Source organism: Chanodichthys erythropterus, chromosome 7 (genome assembly GCF_024489055.1).
Source record: "Chanodichthys erythropterus isolate Z2021 chromosome 7, ASM2448905v1, whole genome shotgun sequence".
Classification (NCBI taxonomy): Eukaryota; Metazoa; Chordata; class Actinopteri; order Cypriniformes; family Xenocyprididae; genus Chanodichthys; species Chanodichthys erythropterus.
Window position 1 is genome coordinate 33921796 of NC_090227.1, and position 13881 is coordinate 33935676.

Sequence of the window (13881 nt, forward strand, 5' to 3'; positions counted from 1 at the left end):
TCTGGGACAAATGAAAACAGGAAGTTGGAACTACGGCATGTACACTAGAACAATTTTTGCAGAGCAAACGGAAACGCCTACTTTAGTGAAACCACGCGGACTGCAGCCAAATGTACACTGTGTTCTCTCTCTTCGTAGTGCGTTTACTCAGTTTTACTTTGGGGACTTTACAAAAAAAAAAAAAAAAAATTTGAAGCAGGTCTAAAATTCAAGCGTTAAGGATAGAATCTTTATAGACAGACCCTCCCCTGGCCCAGTGACCGATGAGGCGGCCGGGGTCCATTAGGGGGCCTCAGCAAACGGGCTGATAGAAGACTTAAAGGGTTAGTTCACCCAAAAATGAAAATTCTGTCATTTATTACTCACCCTCATGCCGTTCCACACCCGTATGACCTTCATTAATCTTCAGAACACAAATTAAGATATTTTAGTTCAAATCTGATGGCTCCGTGAGGCCTTCATAGGGAGTAATGTTAATGTCACTTCCTCTGTCAAGATAAAGGTACTAAAAACACATCTAAATCTGTTCATGTGCGTACAGTGGTTTAATATTATGAAGCGACGAGAATATTTTTGGTGCGCCAAAAAAACAAAATAACGACTTATTTAGTGATGGCCGATTTCAAAACGATGCTTCAGGAAGCTTCGGAGCATAGTGTGTCGAATCTGCTGTTCGGAGCGCCAAAGTCACGTGATTTCAGCCGTTTGGCGGGTTTGAACCGCGATCCGATTCATAATTCGATACACTGATTCATAATGCTCCGATGCTTCCTAAAGCAGTGTTTTGAAATCGGTCATCACTAAATAAGTCGTTATTTTGTTTTTTTGCCGCACCAAAAATATTCTCGTCGGTTTATAATATTAATATTGAACCACTGTACTCACATGAACTGATTTAGATGTTTTTTAGTACCTTTATGGATCTTGACAGAGGGAGTGACATTACTTCCTATGAAGGCCTCACGGAGCCATCGGATTTGAACTAAAATATCTTAATTTGTGTTCCGAAGAGGAATGAAGGTCTTACGGGTGTGGAACGCCATGAGGGTGAGTAATAAATGATATAATTTTCATTTTTGGGTGAACTAACCCTTTAAAATGATTGAAAACATACTAAAATAATCAAAGCTAAATGCCCAAAACGCTAAAATAAAAATGTAATGTAAACATAGCCTATTTCTTATTTTAATTTGTCCCCTCAACTTGTATTTGGAAAATTAGTTTAAGTTTATTCTCAATTCTATTCTATTGACTAGTTTTTGTTTTACTTTCTAGGGGAAACAGACAAGAGATTGACTGAATATTGTCTTTGATTGAGGACCTTAAAGGTTCTGCGCTTCACATATTTTGGTAACACTTTAGAATAATGCATCAATAATTACTCAAGTTTTACCAAGTCACTATGCAGGAACTACTAGTGATCAGGACCATTATTTTAAAGTGATCCAGATCACTAGTAGTCTTGAAGATTGTCCTTTTTTTACTCTCAACATGGTCATAAAATGCATCACTAATTACTCAAGTGACTAGTCATTCTTCAAGAACTACTAGAGATCTGGACCATTATATTTAGAGAAAAAGATGTTTTTCACTTTAAAATAAAGTTCCTGATCACTAGTAGTTCCTGCAAAGTGACTAGGTAACACCTTAGTAATTAGTGATGCATTTTATGACTATATTCAGAGTAAAAATGATGACTGATTACGTCTTAAACACACAATAATGTTCTTTAGAATTTGTCCGTTAGTTAATAGTTATTAATGATGGTAAGTAATCTCATTAGGTTGATTAGCTAATAAGGAACTATCTTCTAAATTTAATATTACTTACTGACTAGTTAAGCTTGTTTCAACATTAGTTAATAGTTGAAGTGTTAATGTACTACACATTAGTCCAGTATTACTTCCTGCATAGTTACTTATTAATGACAGACCATTATTCTAAAGTGTTGAAGTTGAATGAGCTTTTTATATATAATTTCATTTTAATTTGAGTTTGTTTTAACAATCATATGTGCATTTTTTATTAAAATGTTGTAGGGTTAGCTTTAGTTTATTTCTGATTAGTTAAACTTATTTTATTTCATTTAGTTGTCAAGGCAATGTTTCTAGTGTATTAATATTATTATTATAAAAATGCTAAAGTTTTCTTTTATGGTTAGTTACAGTGTTTATAATTAGCTATATAAAATAATTTAGCAAATGTCATTTCCTCCATATAAAAATACGTCTTGCGATGTTTATCTCGGATATTGTAAACCCATCAGGTACTGTGTGTGAAAGGTGAGTGTGTTTGTAAAGTAACCAAACCCATAGCTTAAAACAAATGATACATGTGAACACATGAGGGTGATAGTGGGAGATTTATTTCCAAGCCATTTTACAACAGTTACCAGAACATTCTGTGGCAGGAGCCCAAATAAATAACCTAGATTAAAATCTGTGTATAAAACATATGCAAACCTGATATCAAACCCTCTTGGTCACCTTAAAAAGCTTTTTTTATTGGAGTACTTTGGTGCAAACTTTCAACATCGAACCAGCAGTAAAGCACAAAGTAAAGAGCCAATGGGTAAAAGCAACAGTGCCGACTAAGCCAGCAGTCAGCATAACATTTGCATGCAAATGATACGTGTACAAAAGAAGCTTCATGTTATTTATACGTCTTACCTAAATCTTACCGAGAACATTTACAACGTGGCAATGATAATATACTGTTTTGCTATTCATCAAGGACAAAATATTTCATTTCCTCAAAAATATGTCACAGTGGCAAAGACTTTTGGGAATTATCAATAGAAAATGCTACAGCGAAGAGTCAAAGCTTCTCTCCTCCATAGAGCACACGCACAGTGCATACATGATCCTTTATTAGCAAAATGCCACATAAATATGCAGGTTGGCAGGCGGGTGGACGGAGGTATGAATGTTCTGAATGACAGAGAGCAATAGCTGCTGGGTCAGTAGAGTGTCTTCCAAGTGGTGTTGTATTTTTCCATATGGGTAACACCGGTGGAGGCAGTCACTAGGACAAGAGGCACACTAGCATGATGCATGTCACTACATACACCGGGAAACACCCTTTTACACCAACACCAGCAACACGAAGACAGGATCAGATCCGCTTAGATCTGCTGCTATGTTGTTTTCTTCTCTTTCCTCCAGTTGAGGACTTCACAATCTAGAAATTAATTAAGAGAAAGAGCACAGATAAGTGGTCACATTTTGGTGTCACATATAAAGATGTTATTTAGAGCTCCTCATTAGAGACACATCACAAAGAGTTGGTAGAAAGCAAAAGACGAGGCATGTTCAGGCTAGTAAAAACATGTGGGTTTTCTTAAGGTACTTTACATCCTTCAGACAACCTCAAAGCCTGAATCATGCTACCATCTCATTCATCATGGAGGGGAGGGGATAAAGATGTTGATTCAATCCCCTAGGACTTTTTTTCTCATTCACAAAGGCTGATTTTTGACCACAGACATGCATCAACAAACAGCAAAAGTTTCCATCTTTTTGCTACCGTGTGCATACATTTTGGGGTTGCGTGAGGTTATCAACAAAAATTTGGTGGACTGGTGGAAGAACCCTTCTTGTGGTTTGACTCCAAAATTCCCCAAACCAAATGGTAGCAATCATTAGATGTACCTCAACTTTCTTGCCTCAAACCCTCAAAACACCAGTGAGTAAGTCAGTACCATCATTCCCAAAAAAAATTCAAATTTTTTACAAAAAAAAAACAAATGTAGTCTGTGTTTGTTGAATTGATTCAGTGGGCCTTTTACCAATCAATGTTTAGCAGATCAATATTCTACCGTCACACAAATGAAAAAACAAAAAGCAAGTTCCATTCACTTACAATCATAATTGTCATCCGCATTTGAGAAGCACTCTTTGAACAGGCAAAGCATGGTCCGATAACAGTTATCCAGTAATGACTTGGGTTTTACAGACTTCCATCCCTGGTAATATGGGTCCGTCAGTCGATCCCAGATGTTTTGTATAATCTCTGGACGATCTCTCTATTTTGAAACAGGTACAAAGACACACATTTTTTCATTATGATGAACTTAAATACTATAAATAATGCTAACATAACATCAGTAACACAGACTGGACAGATTCAAGGGGTCAAACTGAGTTCAGTTTACCCAATCAAGAAAACAATAAGCCTATATTGAGGTTTTATTAAACCTCTTAAACCCTGAAGGCATTTTTGAGTTGTTTTTTCTTAGTGACATACACAAAAGTAAAGACTCATAACTCCAAAATGGTAGCAAGGAGAGTCTTAGATTTTTTTTTTTTTTTTTTTTTTTTTTTAAATAATAAAATAAATTATTACATTTGGACATTCTCATGCTGAGAAACTGCTGATGAAATACAAAAAAATATATATAATTTTTTATTTTAATTGTACATATCTTTCTTATTTGTCATGTAATAACTCAGGAAGGAAATAAGGTAGTAGGACAATTATTTTTTAAGTGAAGTACCCCTACATGTGGTACATGAGCGGCATCTGGATCAAATTTTGTGGTGATAGCATATAGTAATCAAAAGTTACAGCATTTGGAACCAAGGTAGCCTTTTTGTTTGGCCCTTGACGCCCCCTAATGGGCATTTTTAAAATCGTTTCTCCATGAGGAATATCTCATGATCAACGCAAGGGATAATGTTTATTTTGGACTCATTTCAATTGGGAGAATCCACCGTTAGTAATGATGCTCCATTTTCTACGATCTATGCATGTTTCATTAAGTTATAATCGAAAATACCACGTGAGAGCTACATCTGATTTTAGTTAGTGTCTGTGCGCCTGTGGGATTTTATGTGTCGTAATTCCATGAGGAATATCTTGTGATTCGATTTTGTTGATTTTTGACTCATTTTAATCATGAGAATCTGCTGTAAACATATTGTGCAAAAGTGACATAAAATACGGTATATTTTTACATATAGGTCTTGCGGGGTTTCACATACAAAAACTTGCTCAAGTTTAGGCAAGGCCCAAAACAATTATGCTTGTTATATTCTACTCCATGAGACCTTTCAAGTGACATATGACACATGATTATCTGAGCTGTATGATGTTTTTGACACATTGCAGTACATAGTAGCCTACAAAAAAGTATTTCATAATGGGCTACATTCATTGTAAAGTTCAGACTCTGAGCTTTCAAACGATACCTATTTTGTGTAGATCAAGGTAGTAGTTTTATTTAAAAACTACTTGTTGATTGGAATGTTGTTCCAGGATCAACAAAGATGTTGATCCAGGAACATGTCGAGCTTGGCAAAATCATGGTAACCCGATTTAGCAGGATGACTCAGCACTGATTAGGAGTTGGACAAAATGGTTGGATGCATTAAAAAGATGAGTTTTGTGTTATTCCTGTCAGTGTTTGCTTAGTAATTTGATTATGATGTTTTTCGCAGGGGATGGTGTACACTTTGGGCTTAAAAAAATAAATAATTAAAAGTAATGCTTATATTTAGGCATGTCAAGATAACTACTTTTTGTTGTGCGATGTATTGTTCCAGAAATAATTGCGTTAAACTATATTATTGTCAAATGCACAAAAGGCACTATGGAGATTTTCCATTTACAGATTTTTATTCTATTGCTGAAAACACAAACCCTACTTAGCAGTCAGATGACAGCACAGATGCCTCAAGGCCATATCTGCTGCTAAAATTATTTTTCTAGACTTCTTTTAACTTAAGCGCCACATGATTATGATGCAACACATGTGATGCTGCAAAAGTTGCGAGCACAACGGTCAAACATGTCTGTTTACATAGAAAATACAACTGAACAACTGTAGTGGAATGCAAAAAATGCATTATCTATGAAAATGAACTCAACTGACAACTGCTGTGTCCCTTGTGAAATTGCATTAACACTAGCTGTTAGTGTGCACTATTTTGCACTGTGACCATTATATTTGCACCGGAACAGTGGATTGTGGCTTTGAAATTGAGAGCATTTGGACTTGTTCTTCCAAACTGTCTGTAGTTGTCAGCAAAACACTATAACACCTCAAAAACACCCTTTTTCACCTGTCGATGACTGCTCTGTGTAGAAACAGCAGATGACAGTATGATCGGCAAAATGTTATTAAAATTATTGAGGTCATGTACATATATTGCGCGATAAGTCCATATATTGATTATTGAGACAGGCCTACTTGTATTCAAAAGCAGAAAAATGTTAGCTTTGAGATACTGTGAGCAGTGGCAGTGACAGCCAGAATGATTAATAGCATGATGCTGTTGAGAAAGCAGAAATTACATCATTGTTCTAACCTCTTCATCGCTGGGATTCCTCTGGTTATAAAGTGCTTCAAAATCTCTGAAGAGATTTTCCAGATTGGAGAGGTATTTACGTCGTGTTGGATGTCTCTCTGGCAGCACCCTTAAAACCCTCTTTATACCCTGTTGACTAACCAAAAGCCACAAATCCTGTAGATCTCTCTTCTGCACCGGTTCATCTTCAGTACTTGTGTTCTAGAGAACAGAGAGTGAGAGATAAACAAGATAAGACAGAAGGAATGAGACAAAGAACTGTAATGAAGGAGGAAATGTTGAATTATATTAGAATGGTTGTGATTTATAGGCATGTATTCTTCTCCAGTGTCAGAGTCTCGTTATGTTGAAAAAAAGAGTTCATTTTAAGGTCACAGTGTTTATGCCAGGTCAGGTCAAAGTTCAGAATTTACGGTCTCAAGTTACATACCAATTTTACAATTTACAAAGAATGGGGAATATATGTACACTATATATATATATATATAAAAAATCTTTTCATCACATATATATTTCATATGTGGCTCTTGCTTTAACCATTTTCTATATTTTTTTCTTAATTTAATGTTATATTAAATTTAATTTTGGGTTTTATTCAATTAATATTCAATTATCATTATTGTAATTTTAAGAATATATATCTTAAGTTGTAAGATTTTTATGCATATATGCCTTTTGTTTATGCTTGTGTTAAAAAAAACTTTTCAGTGAAAAAATCATTTTATATAATGTTATAATACAATAATTTACAGTGTTATGAATTGCTGTATTTCTTTTTTTTCCTTTTTAGTTTGTGTGAGATTCACCCCTGAATATTTGCAAATGCTGAGTCACAGGCCCTCAAAGCCCTCAGAAACACTAAAACTGTGACTCCAATCTGACTCTGTTTGTAAGTCACGAGATTTAAATCTCTGGTGATCGGCGACAAACAGGAAAAATGATCTAATTGGTGTGGGAAGTTGTGGAGAGTGTGGCTATAAGCCACGATGGAGAGTGAGTCATAGGGTTGTGGTCAGGGACAGTGTCAGTGGGATAAAGACTTACCAGTCTGCTGATGTTGCGTAGTCTGAACACCTCCTCATAATGCACTTGAACAGTATAATTAATAGGAAAGTTCATTTTCTGTGAAGAGTAAATGTAAAACCTTTTATTGGCATGCCATTCGTTCTGTGGGATGGGCAACTTCGTTCCTAGAGTGCCGCTGTCCTGCAGAGTTTAACTCCAGCCCAGATAAAAACTCACCTGCTTGTAGCTTTCTAGTAATCCTGCAGATGTTGATTAGATTGTTCAGGTGTGTTTGATTAGGGTTGGAGCTAAACTCTGGGGATCTCCAGGACAGAAGTTTCCCATCCTTATGCTAGACATTTATACAACCTTCACTTTATGCAAATTGTATATTTTGCTTTTTTATGTCTGTTTTCATTATCAATATCTTTAAGCTTTACAAGAGCCTAACATTATAGAATATAACACTATAATTTAAGTATTATGAATCCATTTACCATATAACGTCTCCTAAGGGTTGAGTTTAGGCTTTCCCGTACTGTTTTCAGTGGGCCGCACAGATCTGGTGCTGCACTTATGCACACTGGTAATAGACAAATAAAACCTAGAGGAACAGAAGAAGAAAAACAATAATGGCTTCATGAAATGATTGCTGTTATGTACTTAAACTTTCCATCAAAATATGCATAGCATAACACAGTTTGACTATCTTTTCTCCACTGGATCCATTTGAGTTTATCAATTAAAAGGCCTGTGCCTTTATGTATAGTATCAATCCAAATCTTCATGATGAATGTATTCAAAACTGTTTTGAAGATGGAGTATATATATTTCAATTTATTGATGATAACTATTAACTACATCACATTTTACTTTAAGTTTTGTTGACTTTTGTAGCGGTATGTCACATAGTAACGGTGTGATATATATTTGAAGGCAATGGCACTTTAGGTTACATAAATAAAGCGTGAAATGTTGGCCCTGTGACAAGACACAAACCTCAGACCACAGCCCGACTTACAAGGAAAAAGGTGCTGCTGCAGAAAAGCGAGTCATAATGCCACAACACAAGAGCTGCAGTCCTCAAAAGCATAATATGCATGAAATGATCACATAATGCTTATGGGAGCATTTTCAAGAAGATAAAGTGAAACTCATGCAGATGAACTGTGGTAGCAAACCTGAGGCTGATCCTGTATCTATTTTGGAGCTTTTATTGTTAAAGATAAGTGATTCTGACTAGCTAGCCCAGGGCGGAAAGACAGGGCACCGGCATTCATCTGTCACTTTGCTGTGGATCACAGTGCGGTTGGCCTCTGTGGTTGAGCTGCACTATAGGGCTGTTACCCAGAGACTGACAGTCAGCAAAGTCTCCAAGCCATGAAACAGACTTCCGAGGGCTAGGAATTTGTTATGCCACAGAACCTGGGCTATTTACTGGTGTCCGACCACTCAACCCCCACCTCCCGTCAAAGTTATTCTGGCTTTTTTGGCCTGGTATCCCCCTCCTTGCCCTCTCTTTTACCTTATGCATCTGTCTATTTCTGATCTCTATCTCTCCTGAACACAGGAAGTGGTGACATTAACAGTCACGTCTTAGTCCTTCAGTGGCAGCACAATATGCAGTAGCTCTCCTCAAACATATGTTTAGCTTGACACTCATTTCAGAAGTAACAATTGACCATATATGCAGATGTTAAAACCACACATTAATTCTTAGCAACTGTTGCCTAAGCTAGCTCACGTAATCAGCCAGAGACGTTTTTCTCATTTGGATGTATCAGTTGTGTTTGTCCTTTTAGTTTAAAAGCACAAGAGAGTCTCCAGTTAGCTGAGGAAGTAATGAATCACTCTAAATGTTTCTGAAGTGCCACTGCAGAAATATTTATGTCAAGTACTGTCACATCCAAGTTTCCCACACAACTGAATATCTTCAATGTCCTATTGGCACAAAACCTAGCATTATACAATTGAAATCACGTAATTACTGGACTTACCCAGCAGCCCCCTGAGGAGGCGGCATTCAAACTGGATCATGGTTCTGCTTATTCTCTGCTTGCACTGTATTATGGGTCTGGATTCCAGAAAATTCTTATGTCCGCTTGGTCTATTAAAAAAACAAAAACAGACATAGTCAAAACAAACATCACACTAGATTGAATGGCAAGTTTTTGAGTTAACTTTATGTGCAAATAACTTCATATTGGACAAAGAGAACCCGGACCACATCTGAATTCATTTACGCTCCTTCTGGAAGGTAAAACATATAAATATCGAAAAAGTCTGAGCTGGCATATCTGAATTTAATGACCAAAAGAGTTGTAAAAACTCAAAGTGAAGCAGGAAAGGGGATCGCTGTTTATCTGAAGGGCTGGAGTTCGATCATAACGTTCCACTGTTTTTCTCCTACACAGCCTGTGCAGCAGCTGTGTAAAACAAATCCAGATGTTGTCTCTTTTTTCGAAAGCAAAAATTAAAATTCCTTGTAATCCTACAGGGAATTTACTATCATCTTAACATGACAGCAAGTTTCTGACTAATATCCATGTGATGAACATGTGGAGCATGTGAATTTTTAATCAACATTTTTTTGTAGTTTTATCAGAAATGTCTTTACTTGTATATCTTTTTTTTTTTTTTTTTTGATATGGAAAATCATTACTGGTAATAATGGATCTGTAAGAAAGAACCTGTAAAGAACACGTGCCAGAACAAATAATATTCTTTATTTGACACAATGTTTTAATTACTATTTTAAGAGAATTTTCTATTTCGCAATCAAAGCAGATTTTGACAAAATCTTTTGAGAAAAATACATTGCAGATACATACTGACATTTCATACTAGTTTTTCAAATAGCGCTGTTTACTTAAGCCAGCTATTTTATATAATTACCATTTGTACATGCACATCATTTCCCAAATAGCGCCAATATTCTGGTTGTGCCTTTAGATTAAACTTCTGGAAATAATGGAGATGCCATTTTTTATCCTAAATTTTAGAAATACTAGGCAGTAATTGAATGATCTCATTAATTCACATTAGTTTTTTTGGTTACACATTATTTGGTAACACTTTATTTTAGTGTCATTGTTACATATGTTACATGTAGTTACGATAGTAATAATTTTAAATAACCCTAAACCTAACCCTATAGTAAGTACATATAGTTATTTAATATTACTCAGTACTTAAATGTATGATTACAGTGTAACAAAGACACCTTAAAATAAAATGTAACCCATTATTTTAAGGTGACATAGTTACATTGTACTTATTTACTCATTAATGTACTTAGTAATACTAATTAACTACATATATTTACTATAGAGTTATGGTTAGGGTTAGATTTAGGGTTAGTTACTTGTAATTATGCATAATGTACAGTTATTACTATAATAAGTACATGTAGTAATGTGTAACTATGTCATCAAAATAAAGTTACCCTTTTCTTTACAACACAACATTTTTAATTGCAAGATGTGGGTCATTCTGTTTGTTTGTTTGTTTATTTGTACAATGTTAGTCTCCTCACTGTTCCCAAATTTGTTTATACAAAAGCATAACGTTTTCCTGTGCCTAATATCAGCCATAATTACCTTTGTTTGGACCTGTACAGAAATAAATGAATGTTTAGTTTGAATAGTGGAATTCTGAATAATGTGACTGAAAATTCTGATTGGAATTAGAATCTAGAATTAGATTTAGATACTGGAATAATTTTCTCTCTGTATTTTTATATATATATATATATATATATATATATATATATATATATATATATATATATATATACAGAGAGAAAAAACACACACACACACACACACATATATATATATATATATATATATATATATATATATATATATATATATATATATATATATATATATATATATATATATATATATATATACATACAGTATATGCCTGTATAATACAGAGAGAAAGCATCATGAATCAGTTAATAATTCATATAAATTATGCCAGCGACTTAACATAAAAGTGTTAATGTATCGACCAAATTTTGCTGTCAAAACATCTTGTAAATTCACCTGTAATCTATTTGATATCAAAAGGGATCTGTCAGTGGACGGCGTTGGTTCGTTGGATCTTGGCTTAGCCATTATGAAACGCCTTGTTGCGTCTGATTCCCATAGAAGACGCATTAACACGCAACACACTTCAACAGCACAAGGAATACAAATAAGCCACAAACCTTTCGATTCGATGACCTAGGCTGTCTCACAGGGAAGCCATCTGCAGAGTACTTTCAACAAACAGCAATTGTTTGCTTATTCCTCTAGATATGACCGCTGACACTTCCAGGCATGCAGAATACTGACCGAAGTAGTAAATTCGTCCCCTTTTCAATGCAACGTCCACCCAAAAGATTCGGAAACTCCCTTTTCTTATATTACCTCTTTAGGTTAAGTCGCTATATAGCATACACACACACACACGCCTACAGCCTTCTCAGCGCGAAGTACCACGAGAAGAACACGCTGAGTAAAGAGCGATGAAACTGTTACTTTCACTTTTGGGTCAACATAACTATTAACTCGTCAGTGGCTGGACGTGAGCAAAACAGGTTTAGTCTTCTAAAACTAAAAAAAAAAAAAATCGAAGAAACCTTTACTTCAGCCTTCGAACACTTGGACGATAGTACGAATCATGGGGAAGTCTGACCCCCCTAAAAAGTCTGAAATGTTGGGGGGTCTTAAAAGTATTTTTAAAATATTAGTAAATACGTTTCAGTAACCACAAAAGCTTACAAGTTAGTCAGAGCACGCTAAATTTATACGCTCGCGAACACATGTCCTCCCGAGGAGGCATCCATTAACTGATGAAACATGTTGTACTGTCGTTATTTATCAAGTTACTATAGCCTACATTTAAGCATGACAAAATAAGATCTTATTTTATTTTAAGAAAATATTTCATATAGTTAATGTTAACTGGAAAAGACAATGCTGTGCTAAATAATAATAATAATAATAATTAATTAAGTTGACCCTCCAGAAAGTGCACATACTACACTCAACCTCTGCAGTTTATTTGATATAAGAGTACAAATGACCACAAAATTGACAAAGGCCAGAAACTGGTCCACTAGAACATTGCGAAACTAGTTAACAGTCAGCCAACAACAACACCTTTAGCACATGGGTCAAGAAACAAGCATTCATGCATCAGTTCAAGAGTGCCTTCTTTGCCCAATCTCCCTGTAAACCTCATTCACCCACGCACATTACTAATTTATTCCCTACATTTACTGTGGTTCTGTGGTGACAGGCTTGGCACAGTTGTACACTTTTAGGAATTTCATGACAAACGTCTTTTTCGAACTCTGAAGCGCCTCATCTCACAACACAATGGACAATGGGCATATGGGCAACCAAGGCACACTACACACTTGCTTTGTCGTAGGATTGCTTTGTCAAATGCCACAATGGCCCCCTTGTTTTGTAGTACCTATAATCTTTCTTTCGGGGTATAACCACTTGTCAATGCAGCTATCTTTACTGTCCTAACAAAGGCCCAAGCCACTCAAGACCCAACGTGAGGGATATTCCGAGTCCCACGCCCAACCCAAATAGTCAAAACACCATCTGTCAGCCCAGATTACATCACATCAATATGGAAACCCCCCAAAGGAAAAAGAATGAAAGAAAACTTCTAAATTAGCCTCTAAACAGCATCAACTTATAAACACCCTCCACAATATCTCAACTTTTATGACCTAAAATGACTTTTTTTTTTTACTCTTTACCAGTGCCGTCACACAGCCCAGGACTGTTTTCCTGTGTGGGCCCCATCCTCTCAGACCCTAAGAGAATATTCCTAGTCCCGCCACATTCTTGAGGTGGATTCACAACACTTTTGAGAGATGTTCAACCATCCTGCCTGAATTTGGTGACGAGGAACCAATAGTAACAACTATCACATCCTTCTGTTGGCACAGTCACAAGCAATTTGAGGTTACTGCTATAGTACAATGTTACATCTGAGAGACAATAAAACATTCGGCTATACACACTGGACTGGAACAACCTCACAGCCTTAAACTCAAGTGTTAGGCACACTTGAAAACACAGTGGCCATCCTCATATTGTGCATTTCTGTAACTTCATTCCACAGAACAGCACATTTTTGTAATTCTCAAGAAAAAAAACTGAATTCTTCTTGATTAAGGGTGCAATCAAAGTGATAACCATACTGTAGGTGGAGCGTGGTAGAACCTGGATGCGCAGTTCATTAATTTTGTGGGTTTTAGTGTGATCAGGATGTGACTCACTTTGATAAACTCATCACAGTCTGTTACCGTTCCACTGACCAAAGTAATTAAAATAAGAAAATGACACAAAAGTCTTACTCATGGAATGGAATCCTTGTTGCAAAAAAAGTGATGTGCACCATGTCTGAACATGACAGTGCAGATCTTGCATCATTGTGGACTTGAACAATCAACATATTTGGTAATAGTTAAAGCTGTAACTTCAGCTCATAGCATTAATCAACAAAGTGAAACATTGAGCTAAAGTGTTATCAAGAGAATGGTGCGATG

The 13881-nt window shown here is 35.8% G+C and overlaps 1 protein-coding gene across 2 annotated transcripts; it reads right to left on the minus strand.

Moving 5' to 3' along the window:
* Positions 1 to 2352: 2352 nt before the first annotated feature.
* il34 (interleukin 34) lies at positions 2353 to 11986 on the minus strand. 2 transcript variants are annotated; one of them, XM_067390301.1, is made up of 7 exons: positions 11533 to 11986; positions 9311 to 9420; positions 7811 to 7917; positions 7353 to 7430; positions 6309 to 6509; positions 3862 to 4024; positions 2353 to 3180 (listed from the first exon to the last, which is right to left on the minus strand). In XM_067390301.1, the coding sequence occupies exons 2-7, from the start codon at positions 9348 to 9350 to the stop codon at positions 3137 to 3139; spliced, it is 633 nt and encodes a 210-aa protein (XP_067246402.1). In that variant the 5' UTR covers positions 9351 to 9420; positions 11533 to 11986; the 3' UTR covers positions 2353 to 3136. The 2 variants fall into 2 exon arrangements, with proteins under 2 accessions (XP_067246402.1, XP_067246403.1); XM_067390302.1 differs by lacking the exon at positions 11533 to 11986 and adding an exon at positions 11369 to 11505.
* Between the last annotated feature and the right edge of the window lie 1895 nt (positions 11987 to 13881).